Consider the following 13,966-nt stretch of genomic DNA (forward strand, 5'->3'; position numbering starts at 1 on the left):
GTATCTGGACACTCTTGGAAGTCAAGGCGCCTGGAAGAACCTTTCCAGTTGAAAAAGGTTCTTCGAGGAACCCCTTGTGTTTTGTGATGGGAGGGGTTCAATTTGAAACCTTTTTAATAATATATTGCAAAGGTGGCAGCCTATCAGATTGGAGGCGTGGCTTGTTGGAAGTGTGACTTTCAGATCATTCTCTTTGGTCACTTCTTTAGCGTAGTCATTCCTGTTTATCGTGTTAAGTTTGTACACTGAAAATTAAAATGTTCCTTGAATATTTATGCGCATTATATTCTAATATAATATTCATCAAATTAACATTGCTGATTACATTTACTCTAACGGGTAGCCAACAAAAACGATCTATCGTAAATCCACGTCCCTACTAAGCCATGCCTCCACTACAGGGTTCCTCCAGGAACCCATTGCTACATTGAACCATTAAAGGTTCCTCCAAGAACCCCTCAACTAACGGAAGATGCAAATATGAACCATTAACTAGCAACGGTTCCTTTAGGAACTCCAGGGGTTCCTTGAGGATATCCATGGTTCCTCGAGTCACCACTAATTCTAAGAGTGTACTGTACTGTAGAAACGGTTGATAACTGTGTGGTGAAGAGCTACCTCTTGGCTGGCCTCAGGTTGGCAAGAGGTGGACACAGATGTAGTGTCCAGGTTCTGCTGAGTCGTGGACAAGCTGAAACGGTCAGGCACTGGGGCTGCTATCTGGATGCCAGCGGGTTTCAGGGCTGCAGCTGGAACCGGAGCCAGGCGTGGGACCCGGGCTGGGATCTCAGGGACAGTCTGGTCAGACCCGGCTGCAGCAGCAGGTTCGGGGTCCACCACCTCAGCCCTCCAGGGTGAGGAGAGGATGGCAGGCTGGACGGGGTGGAGCGGAGCGAGGGCCGACACCTGAGCCTCTCCATGGGGGTCCTGAGGGGCACCAGACTGGACCTGGAAGGAGGAATGACTCAGGTATTACAGAACCTTCTTTGCTACTGCTGCTAAAGATACAGTACAACCTACTTGTTTATCCAAATGTATGTTATGTGCTGTGCTACATTTACTATCCATATTCCAACAAAGTCAAAATGTAAAGCCAACGTATTTGTAAGGTTTTGTAAAGCCAGCTTACAGTGCATTCGGAAAGTATTCAGACTTATTCAACATTGTTCTAAAATGTATTAAATACATACAAAATACATTTTAGACATTTTTGCAAATGTATTAAAAATAAAAAACAGATATCTTATTACATAAGTATTCAGACCCGTTGCTATGAGACTCATTGATCATCCTTGAGATGTTTCTACAACTTGATTGGAGTCGGTGAAGAAGGGTCTTGGTCAGCGAGGTGACCAAGAACCCGATTGTCACTCTGATAACCTTCCAGAAGAACAACCATCTCTGCAGCACTCCACCAATCAGGCCTTTATGGTAGAGTGGCAAGACAGAAGCCATTCCTCAGTAAAAGGTACATGACAGCCCACTTGGAGTTTGCCAAAAGGCACCTAAAGGACTCTCAGACCATGATAAACAAGATTCTCTGGTCTGATGAAACCAAGATTGAACTCTTTGGCCTGAATGCCAGGTGACAAGTCTGGAAGAAACCTGGCACCATCCCTATGGTGAAGCATGGTGGTGGCAGCATCATGCTGTAGGGATGTTTTTCAGCGGCACGAACTGGGAGACTAGTCAGGATTGAGGAAAAGATGAACGGAGCAAAGTACAGAGAGATCATTGATGAAAACTTGCTCCAGAGAGCTCAGGACTTCAGCCTGGGGCGATGGTTCACCTTCCAACAGGACAAACACCCTAAGCACACAGCCAAGACAACGCAGCAGTGGCTTCGGGACAAGTTTCTGAATGTCCATGAAAGGCTCAGCCAGAGCCTGGACTTGAACTCGATCGACCATCTCTGGAGAGATCTGAAAATAGCTGTGCAGTGACACTCCCCCTCCAACCTGTTGACATGACAGGGTAGGGCAAAACAAATTAATTAAAATGGAAATGAGATAATAATAATGAGAACGTAATAAACACACAGCTTTAATCTCTATGTTTCTCCAAAGATATCAGGTTAGATTAGGAGTGAACACAACTCCTGATCTTTATCAATTACTTAAAGGCCCAATCCATAAATGATGTGTCCCCAGTGGTAACAAAACAAAGTACAAACACAATCGACCAGAAACAAAACAAACACAAACAAAACAAGTTGTTTGATTTTCACCATTGAGTGCACCTGGTTCCTCTTCTTCACTGCAAAACTAATATTGTGTGCACTCACTAATACCCTCCCTAGCTGTCAGTCCTCCAGGGCACTTTTCTTACTTATTACTCTCATTACGTGTTACTTGCTTATGGATTGTGCCTCTACAATTCTGATCAAATATACATGATAGATCTGTTTTGCATAAGCGCCATGAGTCTGTCAAGCGAGAACCTACACATTATGGAGAAACAACCCCTCTGAGCAGGTAGTGCAATCTAAAGTGAATTATTTGTGGCAAATAGTTAAATATAACAGCCAGGAGTACACAATTGTTTAATTACATTTTTGTATTGGGTGTATCTACTGACAGCCTGTATAGTTCCGAAAAGATACATCCGTTGTTTTTTTTTTTTTTTCTTTACTCTGCCTGCAAACACACTGGATGCTTCAGAAGCCATTGAAGACATCAACACCATGAATTAACACATTGGGAATCATGTAGAAACCAAAAAATGTGTTAACCAAATCAAAATATATTTTATATTCTTCAAAATAGCTACCCTTTGCCTTGATGACAGCTTTGCACACTCTTGGCATTGGTGAAGTCTCAACCAACTTCACCTGGAATGCTTTCCAACAGTCTTGGAGTTCCCACATATGAGAGCAGAGAACTTGTTGGCGGCTTTTCCTTCACTCTGCAGTCCAAGTAATCCCAAACCATTTCAATTGGGTTGAGGTCAGGTGATTGTGGAGGCCAGCTCATCTGATGCAGCACCTCATCACTCTCCTTCTTGGTCAAATAGCCCTTACATAGCCTGGAGGTGTGTTGGGTCATTGTCCTGTTGAAAAACAAATGATAGTCCCACTAAGCCCAAACCAAATGGGATGGCGTATCACTACAGAATGCTGTTGTAGCCATGCTGGTTAAGTGTGCCTTGAATTCTAAATAAATCACAGACAGTGTCACCAGCAAAGCACCCCCACACCATCAAACCTCCTCCATACTTCACAGTGGGAACCACACATGTGGAGATCATCCGTTCACCTACTCTGCGCCTCACAAAGACATGGCGGTTGGAACCAAAAATCTCTAATTTGGACTCATTAGACCATAGGACAGATTTCTACTGGTCTAATGTCCATTGATCGTGTTAATTGGCCCAAGCAAGTCTCTTCTTATTATTGGTGTCCTTTGGTAGTTGTTTCTTTGCAGCAATTCGACCATGCTGCAGTCTCCTCTGAACAGTTGATGTTGAGATGTGTCTGTTACTTGAACTTTGTGAAGCATTTACTTGGGCTGCAATTTCTGAGTCTGGTAACTCTAATGAACTTATTATCCTCTGCAGCAGAGGTAACTCTGTCTCGGTCCTCATGAGAGCCCTTTTCATCATAGCGTATTGATGGTTTTTGCAACTGCAACTGAAATGTTCCAGATATACTAACCTTCAGGTCATAAAGTAATGATGTACTGTCGTTTCTCTGCTTATTTGAGCTGTTCTTGCCATAATATGGACTTGTTCTTTTACCAAATAGGGCTATCTTCTGTATACCCTCTACCTTGTCACAACAGAATGAATTGGCTCAAACACATTAAGAAAAAAATACCACAAATTAACTTTTAACAAGGCACATCTGTTCATTGAAATGCAATCCAGGTGACTACCTCATGAAGCTGGTTGAGAGAATGCCAAAAGCGTGCAAAGATGTCATCAAGGCAAAGCGTGGCTACTTTGAAGAATCTCAAATATAAAATATATTTTGATTTGATTTAACACTTTTTTTGTTACTACATGATTCCTTATGTGTTATCTTGTAGTTTCGATGATTCACTAGTATTCTACAATGTAGAAAATAGTAAAAATTAAGAAAGTCCCTGGAATGAATATGTGTCTCCAAACTTTTGACTGGTACTCTAAGTATTTTACACCCCTATGCTATGACATTCCAAACTGAGCTCAAGTGCATCCCAATTAGCTTTGATCATCTTTGAGATGTCATTACAACTTGATTGGTGTCTACCTGTGGACAATTCAATTGCTTGTACATGACTTAGAAAGAAATACACCTGACCAAACTGAGCAACTGGGCAGGAAGGACCTTGGTGAGGGAAGTGATCAAGAACCCAATGACCACTCTGGCCGGACTACAGAGTTCCTTGGCTGAGACGGGAGAACCTGCTGGAAGGACAATGGTCAATACAGCACTTCACCAATTTGGGCTTTATGGGAGAGTGGCCAGACGGAAGCCATTCCTGAGAAAAAAGGCACATGACAGCACGCCTGGAGTTTGCAAAAAGGCATGTGAAAGACTCTGAGATAATCAGTCAAATGATTCTGTGGTCTGATGAGACAAAAACGGAACTCTTTGGCTTGAGTGCAAAGCGCTATGTCTGGAGAAAACCAGGCACAGGCCATCATCCATCTAACACCATCTCTGCTGTGAAGCATGGTGGTGACAGCATCATGCAATGGGGATACTTTTCAGTGGCAAGGACTGGGAGACTGGTAAGGATAGAGGGGACAATGAATGGAGACCAATACAGGCAAATTAGAACCTGCTTCAGGGCACAAACATCCCCAGACTGGGGCAAAGATTTACGTTCCAAAAGGACAATGACCCCAGCATACAGCCAAAGCATCGCTGGAATGGCTTCAGAACATGAATGTGAACGTCCTGGAGTGATCCAGCCAAAGCCCAGACTTCAATCCCATTGAAAAACTGTGGGAAGAATTGAAGATTGGGAGCAGCGTTCAACAGCAATCTAATTTAACAGAGTTTGAGAAAACCTACAAGAAAGAGTGGGAGAAAATCCCCAAATCTAGATATACAAAGCTGATAGACATACCCAAGACAAAGCTGTAATCGCCGCCAAAGGTGCTTCTACAAAGTACTGACTCAAGGTCGTGAATACTTACTGTATGTACATATGAAATTTCTGTATTTCATTATATATTTTCATTATATATATATTTTCACTTTTCATTTTTCACTGAAATACATATCTAATTGGTCACTGGAAAAGGGACACTTTACAAATGTATGGAAGCATGCTAAACTGTGTCCTTACCTGAAACTCAAGGTACTATATTTGCAGATTATACTATAATCTATACATCAAGACAATCTGTTCAACGGGTACAGCGAGCTCTACAAATAGATCAGGGAAATATCAGGGAGTGGGTCTGCCGGAACAAACTTGTTATGAACGCTAAGAAAACCAAAAATATGTCGGTCTGGTAACAGCAGGCACAACATGGGATGTGATTAAGCATGGGGGGGAGTACAAATTAAGGAAGTGGCAGAAACCAAACTACTAGGGGTACAGCTAGACAACTGCTTACCATGGTTGTCTCAAATAACTAATCTATGTATGTAACGGAAAACATAGAACAAAACATAGAATGCCCACCCCAACTCACGCCCTGACCAAACCAAAATAGAGACATAAAAAAGGAACTAACGTCAGGACATGACAGTACCCCCCCCCCCCTAAAGGTGCAGACTCCGGCCGCAAAACCTGAACCTATAGGGGAGGGTCTGGGTGGGCATTTCACCATGGTGGCGGCTCTGGTGCGGGACATAGACCCCACTCCACCTTAGTCTTGGCATACTTAGGTGGCACCTCTGGAGTGGCAACCCCGAACTGGGGACCCTTACATCGGGCCCTGAATAGCAGGGAGACTCTGGCGGCGCCGGACAGGCGGGAGACTCTGGCGGCGCCGGAGTGAAGGGCGGCTCTGACGGCGCCGGAGTGAAGGGCGGCTCCTGACTAACGGGCGGCTTCGGCGGCTCCTGACTGACGGGAGGCTCTGGCGATTCCTGACTGACGGGCGGCTCTGGCAGCTCCTGACTGACGGGCGGCTCCTGACTGACGGGCGGCTCCGGCCGCTCCTGACTGACGGGAGGCTCTGGCGACTCCTGACTGACGGGCGGCTCTGGCAGCTCCTGACTGACGGGCGGCTCCTGACTGACGGGCGGCTCTGGCGGCTCCTGACTGACGGGAGGCTCTGGCGACTCCTGACTGACGGGCGGCTCTGGCAGCTCCTGACTGACGGGCGGCTCTGGCAGGCTGGGGAGACCTACAGGAGGCCTGGTGCGTGGAGGAGTCACCGGATGTACCAGGCTGTGGGGGAGCACTGGAGCTCTGGTGCGCAGCCTTGGCACCACTCCTCCAGGCTGGATGACCACTCTCGTATGGCACTTGCAGGGGGCTGGCCTATAGCGCACCAGGCTATGAGCGCGTACTGGCGACACCGTGCACTTAACCGCATAACACGGTGCCTGACCAGTACTGCGCTTCTTCCGGTAAGCACGGGGAGTTGGCTCAGGTCTATCGCCTGACTCCTCCAATCTCCCCGGGTTCCACCCCAAAAAATTGGGTGGGCTGCCTCTCGTGCCTGTTGCGCTGCCGTACCTCATATCGCCGCTGCTCAGCTTTCGCTACCTCCAGTTCTTCCTTGGGGCGGCGATATTCCCCAGCCTGTGCCCAGGGTCCCTTGCCGTCCAATATCTCCTCCCAAGTCCAGGAGTCCAGAAGCCTCTGCTGCTGGTTACCACGCTGGTTGGTCTGTTTGTGGTGGGTAGTTCTGTAACAGTTTTCCTCCTCTTCTGAGGAGGAGTAGGAAGGATCGGACCAATATGCAGCGTGGTGTGTGTCCATGTTAATATTTATTTAAACTGATCACAAAAAAAAGAGAGTGAAAAGAAGGTGCAGACACAGAGACAGAAAACAACTACCCACAAAACCCATGTGGGCAAGAGCTACCTAAGTATGGTTCTCAATCAGAGACAACGATAGACAGCTTCCTCTGATTGGGAACCATACCAGGCCAAACACAGAAATACAAAACATAGAACAAAACATAGAATTCCCACCCCAACTCACGCCCTGACCAAACCAAAATAGAGACATAAAAAAAGGAACTAAGGTCAGGACCTAACAATGTAAGAAAATAATTAAAACTACATGCATGGTCAGAAGGATAGCAAAATATTTACAGGGAAAGATTCTTAAGCAAACAACCCAAGCATTAATAATTGAGAGTCAGGTGATCTACTGTTCTGTGGTGTGGGGAAATGCAACAGGAAGTGACATTAGGAGGCTGCAGAATGCAGCAAGTTCTAAGGTGGGGATACGATTCCTTTGTTGTAGTTATGCACAATGCTCTTGGGTGGTCATCAATCAATAAGATCATACAAAATAAAAAGAAAAGCTAATCTTGTTTCAGAGTACACCATTTAACAATGGCCAAACTCCATTCACAACAGGGTTCAGTTGGTAAGAGACAGACATTCAGTCAATACTAGGAATAGATTGTCCACCATCTATGGGTTATCCCGGGAGAGAAGGTATACTGGCAAATTAACATTTTGTTTCAGAGCAATGAACAGTTGGAATAAGCAAACCAGAAACCTTTCACTATATACATTCTGATTCTGATGAAGGCCATTGCAGGCTGAAAAGTTAATATTTTAATCTTGGGGGGGGGTTATGGTGAGCGAGTGTTGCACCTTTTCCTTTTCAATATATAAATTCAAACAATACTTCAGAACCAGTTGAACATAATCGTTTGGAAGGTTGTGCAGGACCAGGGCAGATGAAGGAACCAATCTACTTATCATCAGGATTTTTTTTGTATATATTAACTTTGTATATATTGTGTTTTTCTTACCTGTCAATGTATTGCGTCTGTTGTTTGTAACAGTGTGTTCTATGTGAACATGTGATTGTATTATACATTGTATTTAAATGTTTAAAGGACTTAGTCTGAACAAGATCTTAAAGAGATTATAATGAAATCCCCCCAAAAATCTAACAAATCTACTGCCCACCTGTGTGCTGATCTGCAGTGGCTGGAGAGGGGGCGTGGCCTGGGAAGGCTGCTGTAGAGGGGTAGAAGCATTGCTGTCCAGGCAGGCAGCTGATTGGACAAGACTGATGGGGATGTCAGAGCACTGCTGAGGTAGAGGCTGGCTGGCAGACAACTGTGGTCGAGAGGGAGAGAGAGAGAGAGAGAGAGAGAGAGAGAGAGGAGGACAGGCAGGGTGAGTAAAAATCATGACGACGTTAATTGAACATCTATATCTGTCCTGTTCCACAAACATAATATATTGCCTCTCATACACTCTGCCTGTCCAGTCACCAAGTCTAGTTGCCAAACAGTCTTTCTGACTGGAACACACACCCTCGGTCACAGTGTCTGACTGGGGACACACGCATAAACATACACAAAGCTCTGGGCTCACACACACACACACACACACACACAGCTGAGAACAACAAAAATCACAGCCACTATCATCTCTGCTTATTAAACAGAAGCCTGGGGACAGACAGCATCTGACTGGATGGTCAGGATTTTGTCAATGAGAGTCCAACAAACTAGCACATCTCATATTTACACTCACATTTAAATCAAAAAGTGTAGACAAGTGTAGACCTTACCGTGAAATGCTTACTTACAAACACTTAACCAACAGTGCAGTTCAGGATTAGTTAAGAAAATATTTACCAAATAAACTAAAGTAAAACTTATATAAAGTAACACAATAACATAACAATAACGAGGCTATATACAGGGGTTACCGATACAGAGTCAGTGTTCGGGGGTATAGGTTAGTTGAGGTCATTTGTACATGGGTGAGGTGAAGTGACTACGCATAGATAATAAACAGCGAGTAGCAGCAGTGTACAGAACGAATTGGGGTGGGGTCAAAGTAATAGTCCGGTGGCCATTTGATTAATTGTTCAGCAGTCTGATGGCTTGGGGGTAGAAGCTGTTAAGGAGCCTTTTGGTGCTAGACTTGGCACAAAACAGTCTATGACTTGGGTCGCAGGAGTCTCTGACAATTTTATGGGCTTTCCTCTAACACTGCATATTATATAGGTCCTAGATTGCAGGAAGCTTGGCCTTGGTGATGTACTGGGCCGTACACATTACCCTCTATAGCACCTTACAGTCAGATGCATGGCAGTTGCCATACCAGGCGGTGATGCAACCGGTCAAGATGCTCTCGATGGCGCAGCTGTAGAACTTTTGGAGGATCTGGGGACACCAAGGAACTTGGAACTTGAAACTCTCGACCCGCTCCACTACAGCCCCATTGATGATAATGGGGGCCTGTTCGGCCCGCCTTTTCTGTAGTCCACAATCAGCTCCTTTGTCTTGCTCACATTGAGGGAGAGGTTGTTGTCCTGGCACCAAGCTGCCATTTCTCTGACCTCCTCCCTATAGGCTGTCTCATCGTTGTCAGCGATCAGGCCTACCACTGTTGTGTCGTCATAAAACTTAATGATGGTGTTGGAGTCGTGTTTGGCCACGCAGTTGTGGGTGAACAGGGAGTACAGGAGGGGACTAAGTACACATCCCTGAGGGGCCCCTATGTTGAGGATCAGTGTGGCAGACGTGTTGTTGCCTACCTTTACCACCTGGGGGCGGCCCGTCAGGAAGTCCAGGATCCAGCTGCAGAGGGAGGTGTTTAGTCCCAGGGTCCTTCGCTTAGTGATGAGCTTCATGGGCACTATGGTGTTGAACGCTGAGCTGTAGTCAATGAACAGCATTCTCACATAGGTGTCCTTTTGTCCAGGTGGAAAAGCGCAGTGTGATTGAGATTGCGTCATCTGTGGATCTGTTGGGGCAGTGTGCGAATCGAAGTGGGTCTAGGGTATCCGGAGGATGCTGTTGATGTGAGCCATAACCAGCCTTTCAAAGCACTTCATGGCTACCGATGTGAGTGCTACGGGGCGGATATCATTAAGGCAGGTTACCTTCACTTCCTTGGGCACAGGGACTATAGTGGTCTGCTTGAAACATTTAGGTATTATAGACTCAGAGAGGTTGAAAATGTCAGTGAAGACACTTGCCAGTTGGTCAGCGCATGCTTTGAGTACACGTCCTGGTAATCCATCTGGCCCTGTGGCTTTGTGAATGTTGACCTGTTTAAAGGTCATGCTCACATCGACTACCGAGAGCGTTATCACACAGTCATCCAGAACATCTGGTGCCCTCGTGCATGCCTCAGTGTTGCTTGCCTCGAAGCGTGCATAAAAGGCATTTAGCTCGTCTGATAGGCTCGCGTCACTGTCCAGCTCGCGTCTGGGTTTCCCTTTGTAGTCTGTAATATTTTTCAAGCCCTGCCACATCCGACGAGCGTCAGAGCCTGTGTAGTAGGATTCAATCTTAATCCTGTATTGATGCTTTGCTTGTTTGATGGTTCGTCTGAGGGCATAGCAGGATTGCTTATAGGCGTCCAGATTAGTGTCCCGCTCTTTGAAAGCGGCAGCTCTAGCCTTTAGCTTGATACAGATGTTGCCTGTAATCCATGGCTTTTGGTTGGGATATGTACGTATGGTTACTGTGTAGACAACGTCGTTGATGCACTTATTGATGAAGCCGATAACTGAGGTGGTATACCTCAATGCCATTGGATGAATCCCGGAACATATTCCAGTCTGTGGTAGCAAAACAGTCCTGTAGCGTACATCCGCGTCATCTGACCACTTCCGTATTGAGCGAGTCACTGGTACTTCCTGCTTTAGTTTTTGGAGGATAGAAGTATGGTAAGATTTGCCAAATAGAGGGCGGGAGAGGGCTTTGTATGCATCTCTATGTGTGGAGTAAAGGCAGTCTAGAGTTTTTTTCCTCTGGTTGCACGTGCCATGCTGGTAAAAATGTGGTAAAACTGATTTAAGTTTGCATGCATTAAAGTCCCCGTTCACTAGTAGCGCCGCATCTGGGTGAGCATTTTCTTGTTTGCTTATGGCCTTACAGAGTTGGTTGAGTCACGACTCGGTGAAACATAAGATATTACAGTTCTTAATGTCCCGTTGGTAGGATAATCGTAAGTATTTTCCAATGATTGCATGATAGCAAGTAGACCTGCTGGCAGTGGGAGTTTACTCGCTCGCCTACGGATTCTCAAAAGGCAGCCTGATCTGCATCCTCTTTTCCTCCGTTTTTTCTTCACGCAAATGACGGGGGATCTGGGCCTGTTCCCGGGAGAGCAGTATATCTTTCTCGTCGGAGTCGTCAAAGGAAAAAGTTTCTTCCAGTTCATGGTGGGTAATCCCAGTTCTGATGTTATTTTTGATCATAAGAGATGGTAGCAGCAACATTATGTACAAAATAAGTTACAAACAATGCAACAACAAAAAAATAGCACAATTGGTTACGGGCATGTAAAACGACGCCATCTTAACACCCAAGTGTTAGATTCAGAACAGATCCTTACCTCGTGGCTGGGCTGGGCTGTAACAGCAGGCTGCGCCTGTGCCTGTACAGTGGCGAGAGGGTCAGCAGCTGGGAAGCTCTGTGGGGCTGTGGGGCCGTTCTGATGTATCGGAGGCCCTGGGGTGGCTGGAGCAGAGGCTGGCTGAGCCTGGGGCTGGGGCTGGGCCTGGATCCACCCTGCACTAGGCTGGAACGCACAGGAGAAAAGGCAGTCTTTCAGATTATGACAAAGATTATCAAGAACACATCATATAGAATCATCATTTTTCTTCACAGGATCAAAGAGGGGACAAATCATTGTTGAGCAAGGTTGATATTGTTTTGCTGGAAACTGCCGGATAAAAGTAATTGAGGAGTGGCTGCTGCAATAGTAAGGGAATCTACACAGCTGATCCACCATCTCGTAATCGAGCCATGTGGTGTTTATCTGCTGAGGAGTGAACAGAGGCAGATAGAACATCACTGTTACGCTTGAGGGTTGGTGTTATGGTCAGGAAATTACAGTAACTTTCCCAAAACTCCCAGGTTTTCCAGAAATCCCAGTTGGAAGATTTTTCAGGGGGGAATAAGCAGAAAATCCTACAATGAGGACTTATGGAAAACCTGGGAAATTTGGGAGTTACTGGAAATGTTGCATCCCTAGGGGTTGATTTGGGATTGGGAAGTAATGTTGCACTTGGTCATCATGGGAGGGACAGAGAAAGCTATGATCGCGGGATCTGGCAGCTTGCGAGGCTAAGAGAAAGCGGAGGTGCTGCAGCTAGGTGTGGTGTTGCTACAGCAATGGCTCAGAAGGGTCAAAGTTCAATCAAGCCGGTAGTATCCCTGACCTACCATTGAACCATTTGGTGATAGAAGCAGGGGCTTTTCCAAACCCAGGCCTTGGTCAGAATGCTCAGGCACTGGAGAGGTGGGCTGGCTTTGGCTGGGCCAATAGGCCCCGCTGTCTGGGGAAGTAGGGGAGCTGGTCCTGTGAACCCTAGCCTCTCCATAGCTTTGGCTGGGCTGGTACGGGGCGTGTAGGGGTGTTGGGGAGCTTCTCCTGCGACTGACGATGTGGCTGAGACAGTGGTCGAGCAGAGAGAGATCTCCACTGGAGGAGCCGACCATTAGGGAAGGAGGCGGGGAAAGATGTGAGGGAGACGGAGGAGCCGACAGGGAGGAGGTGATTAGAGGGCGATTGAGCAGTGAGAGAAGCTGGGGGGAGACTAAGGAGGGGGTGTGTACTGATGAGCGCTGGGGGGTGGGAGGGAGGGGAGGCGTGTAGAGGTGGCCTAGAGACCCCCCAGCCTCCATCCTAGTTCTTAGTAGAAGGTCAAAGCTCGCACAGGCCCTGTGGGAGTGGAGTAGAGGGAGGTATGAGGGGCGTCGTATAGGATTTGTAACCAGGATGGCAGGATGGGGGGGATTGACTGATTGATTGATTGAGTCAAGGTAGGAACACTGATGGTGCTGGGACAAGTGAGGGGAGAGGACAGGATACCGAGGGGGAGGGGAGTCTAAAGGGGGGACCGCGGCTGCTGCGTACTCCTCTGAGTTTTTGTTACCCTCCGGGCTCCGATGTGTTACTTTGTCTCGTTTGGGACAGAGGTGGCAGGGAGAACGGCACAGAGGCTTAGGGAGGGAGTGGGTCCTGCACATGTCAATCAAGGAGGTGCTTCCACGTCTAGCGCACTGATTGGTCCCACCACAACACACTGTACTCTCATTGGTCCCACAACCAACCAAGAAATCTCCTTTCATCTCTTGAGAGAGAAGAGCATTCTGGAATGCAAAGGGCTCACTGAAGTGTTGCTGCTCAGGTGGCATCGACCGGACAAAAGAAAACAGATTTTTTGTTCAGTTTGTCTTTACAAAAGACAGATAATACCGAAAATAAAAGGTTAACAAGGAGCTAAAGAGACATAGAAAGGGAATGTCTGAGACTTGCAGTGAGGATATGTTTATAATAATGAGTTTTGAAATTTGAGTTAGAGGTAATGGGGAATTTTGTATGAGAAAACTTACAGGTGGAGACTGGTAGTCCCCCTGGTGCAGCTGTGCTTTAGGTTGCTGGTAGGCCCCATGATGCAGCTGAGTGGTGGCTTGCTGGTAGGCCACCTGATGAAGCTGTGTGGTAGTAGCTAAGGAGTAGGCCACTTGGGGAGGCTGTGCAGTGGGCTTCTGGTAGGCTCCCTGGTGCAGCTGGGCCTGGGGCTGCACAGGGGGGCTGTAGACCACCTGGGGTGTAGAGATGGGCTCTGGGATGGACTGGTATGGGGCACTGGGCTGACTGTTTTTAACATTTGACAGCACCATGAGGCCCACTCCACCATCAGCTATAACAACAGGAAACAGAGGGGAGAAAACATAATATCAAACTGGCGAGAGACTGAGAGAAAGAGAGAGAAAGAAAGAAACAAAGGGATGGAGAGATGAAGTGTCATTCAAATTCAAAAGCTGGGAGATGACTCAGAGCTGAGTCACACCCTGCATCTCTCTCTCTCTGCATCTCTCGCTCTCCCTGCATCTCTCTATCTCTCTATCT

The 13,966-nt window shown here is 46.7% G+C and overlaps 1 protein-coding gene across 2 annotated transcripts in view; it reads right to left on the minus strand.

Annotated features, from left to right (window-relative positions):
• Positions 1 to 13,966, minus strand: part of LOC139370810 (WNK lysine deficient protein kinase 2) — a 68,930-nt gene that overhangs the window by 27,786 nt on the left and 27,178 nt on the right. For both annotated transcript variants that reach the window (XM_071110592.1, XM_071110590.1), the window contains exons 9-12: positions 13,447 to 13,757; positions 11,441 to 11,626; positions 8,042 to 8,194; positions 619 to 948 (exon numbers count right to left, since the gene is read on the minus strand). In XM_071110592.1, coding sequence (XP_070966693.1) covers positions 619 to 948; positions 8,042 to 8,194; positions 11,441 to 11,626; positions 13,447 to 13,757 — 980 coding nt within the window. The remainder of the gene's footprint in view (positions 1 to 618; positions 949 to 8,041; positions 8,195 to 11,440; positions 11,627 to 13,446; positions 13,758 to 13,966) is intronic.

Source organism: Oncorhynchus clarkii, chromosome 17 (genome assembly GCF_045791955.1).
Source record: "Oncorhynchus clarkii lewisi isolate Uvic-CL-2024 chromosome 17, UVic_Ocla_1.0, whole genome shotgun sequence".
Lineage (NCBI taxonomy): Eukaryota > Metazoa > Chordata > Actinopteri > Salmoniformes > Salmonidae > Oncorhynchus > Oncorhynchus clarkii.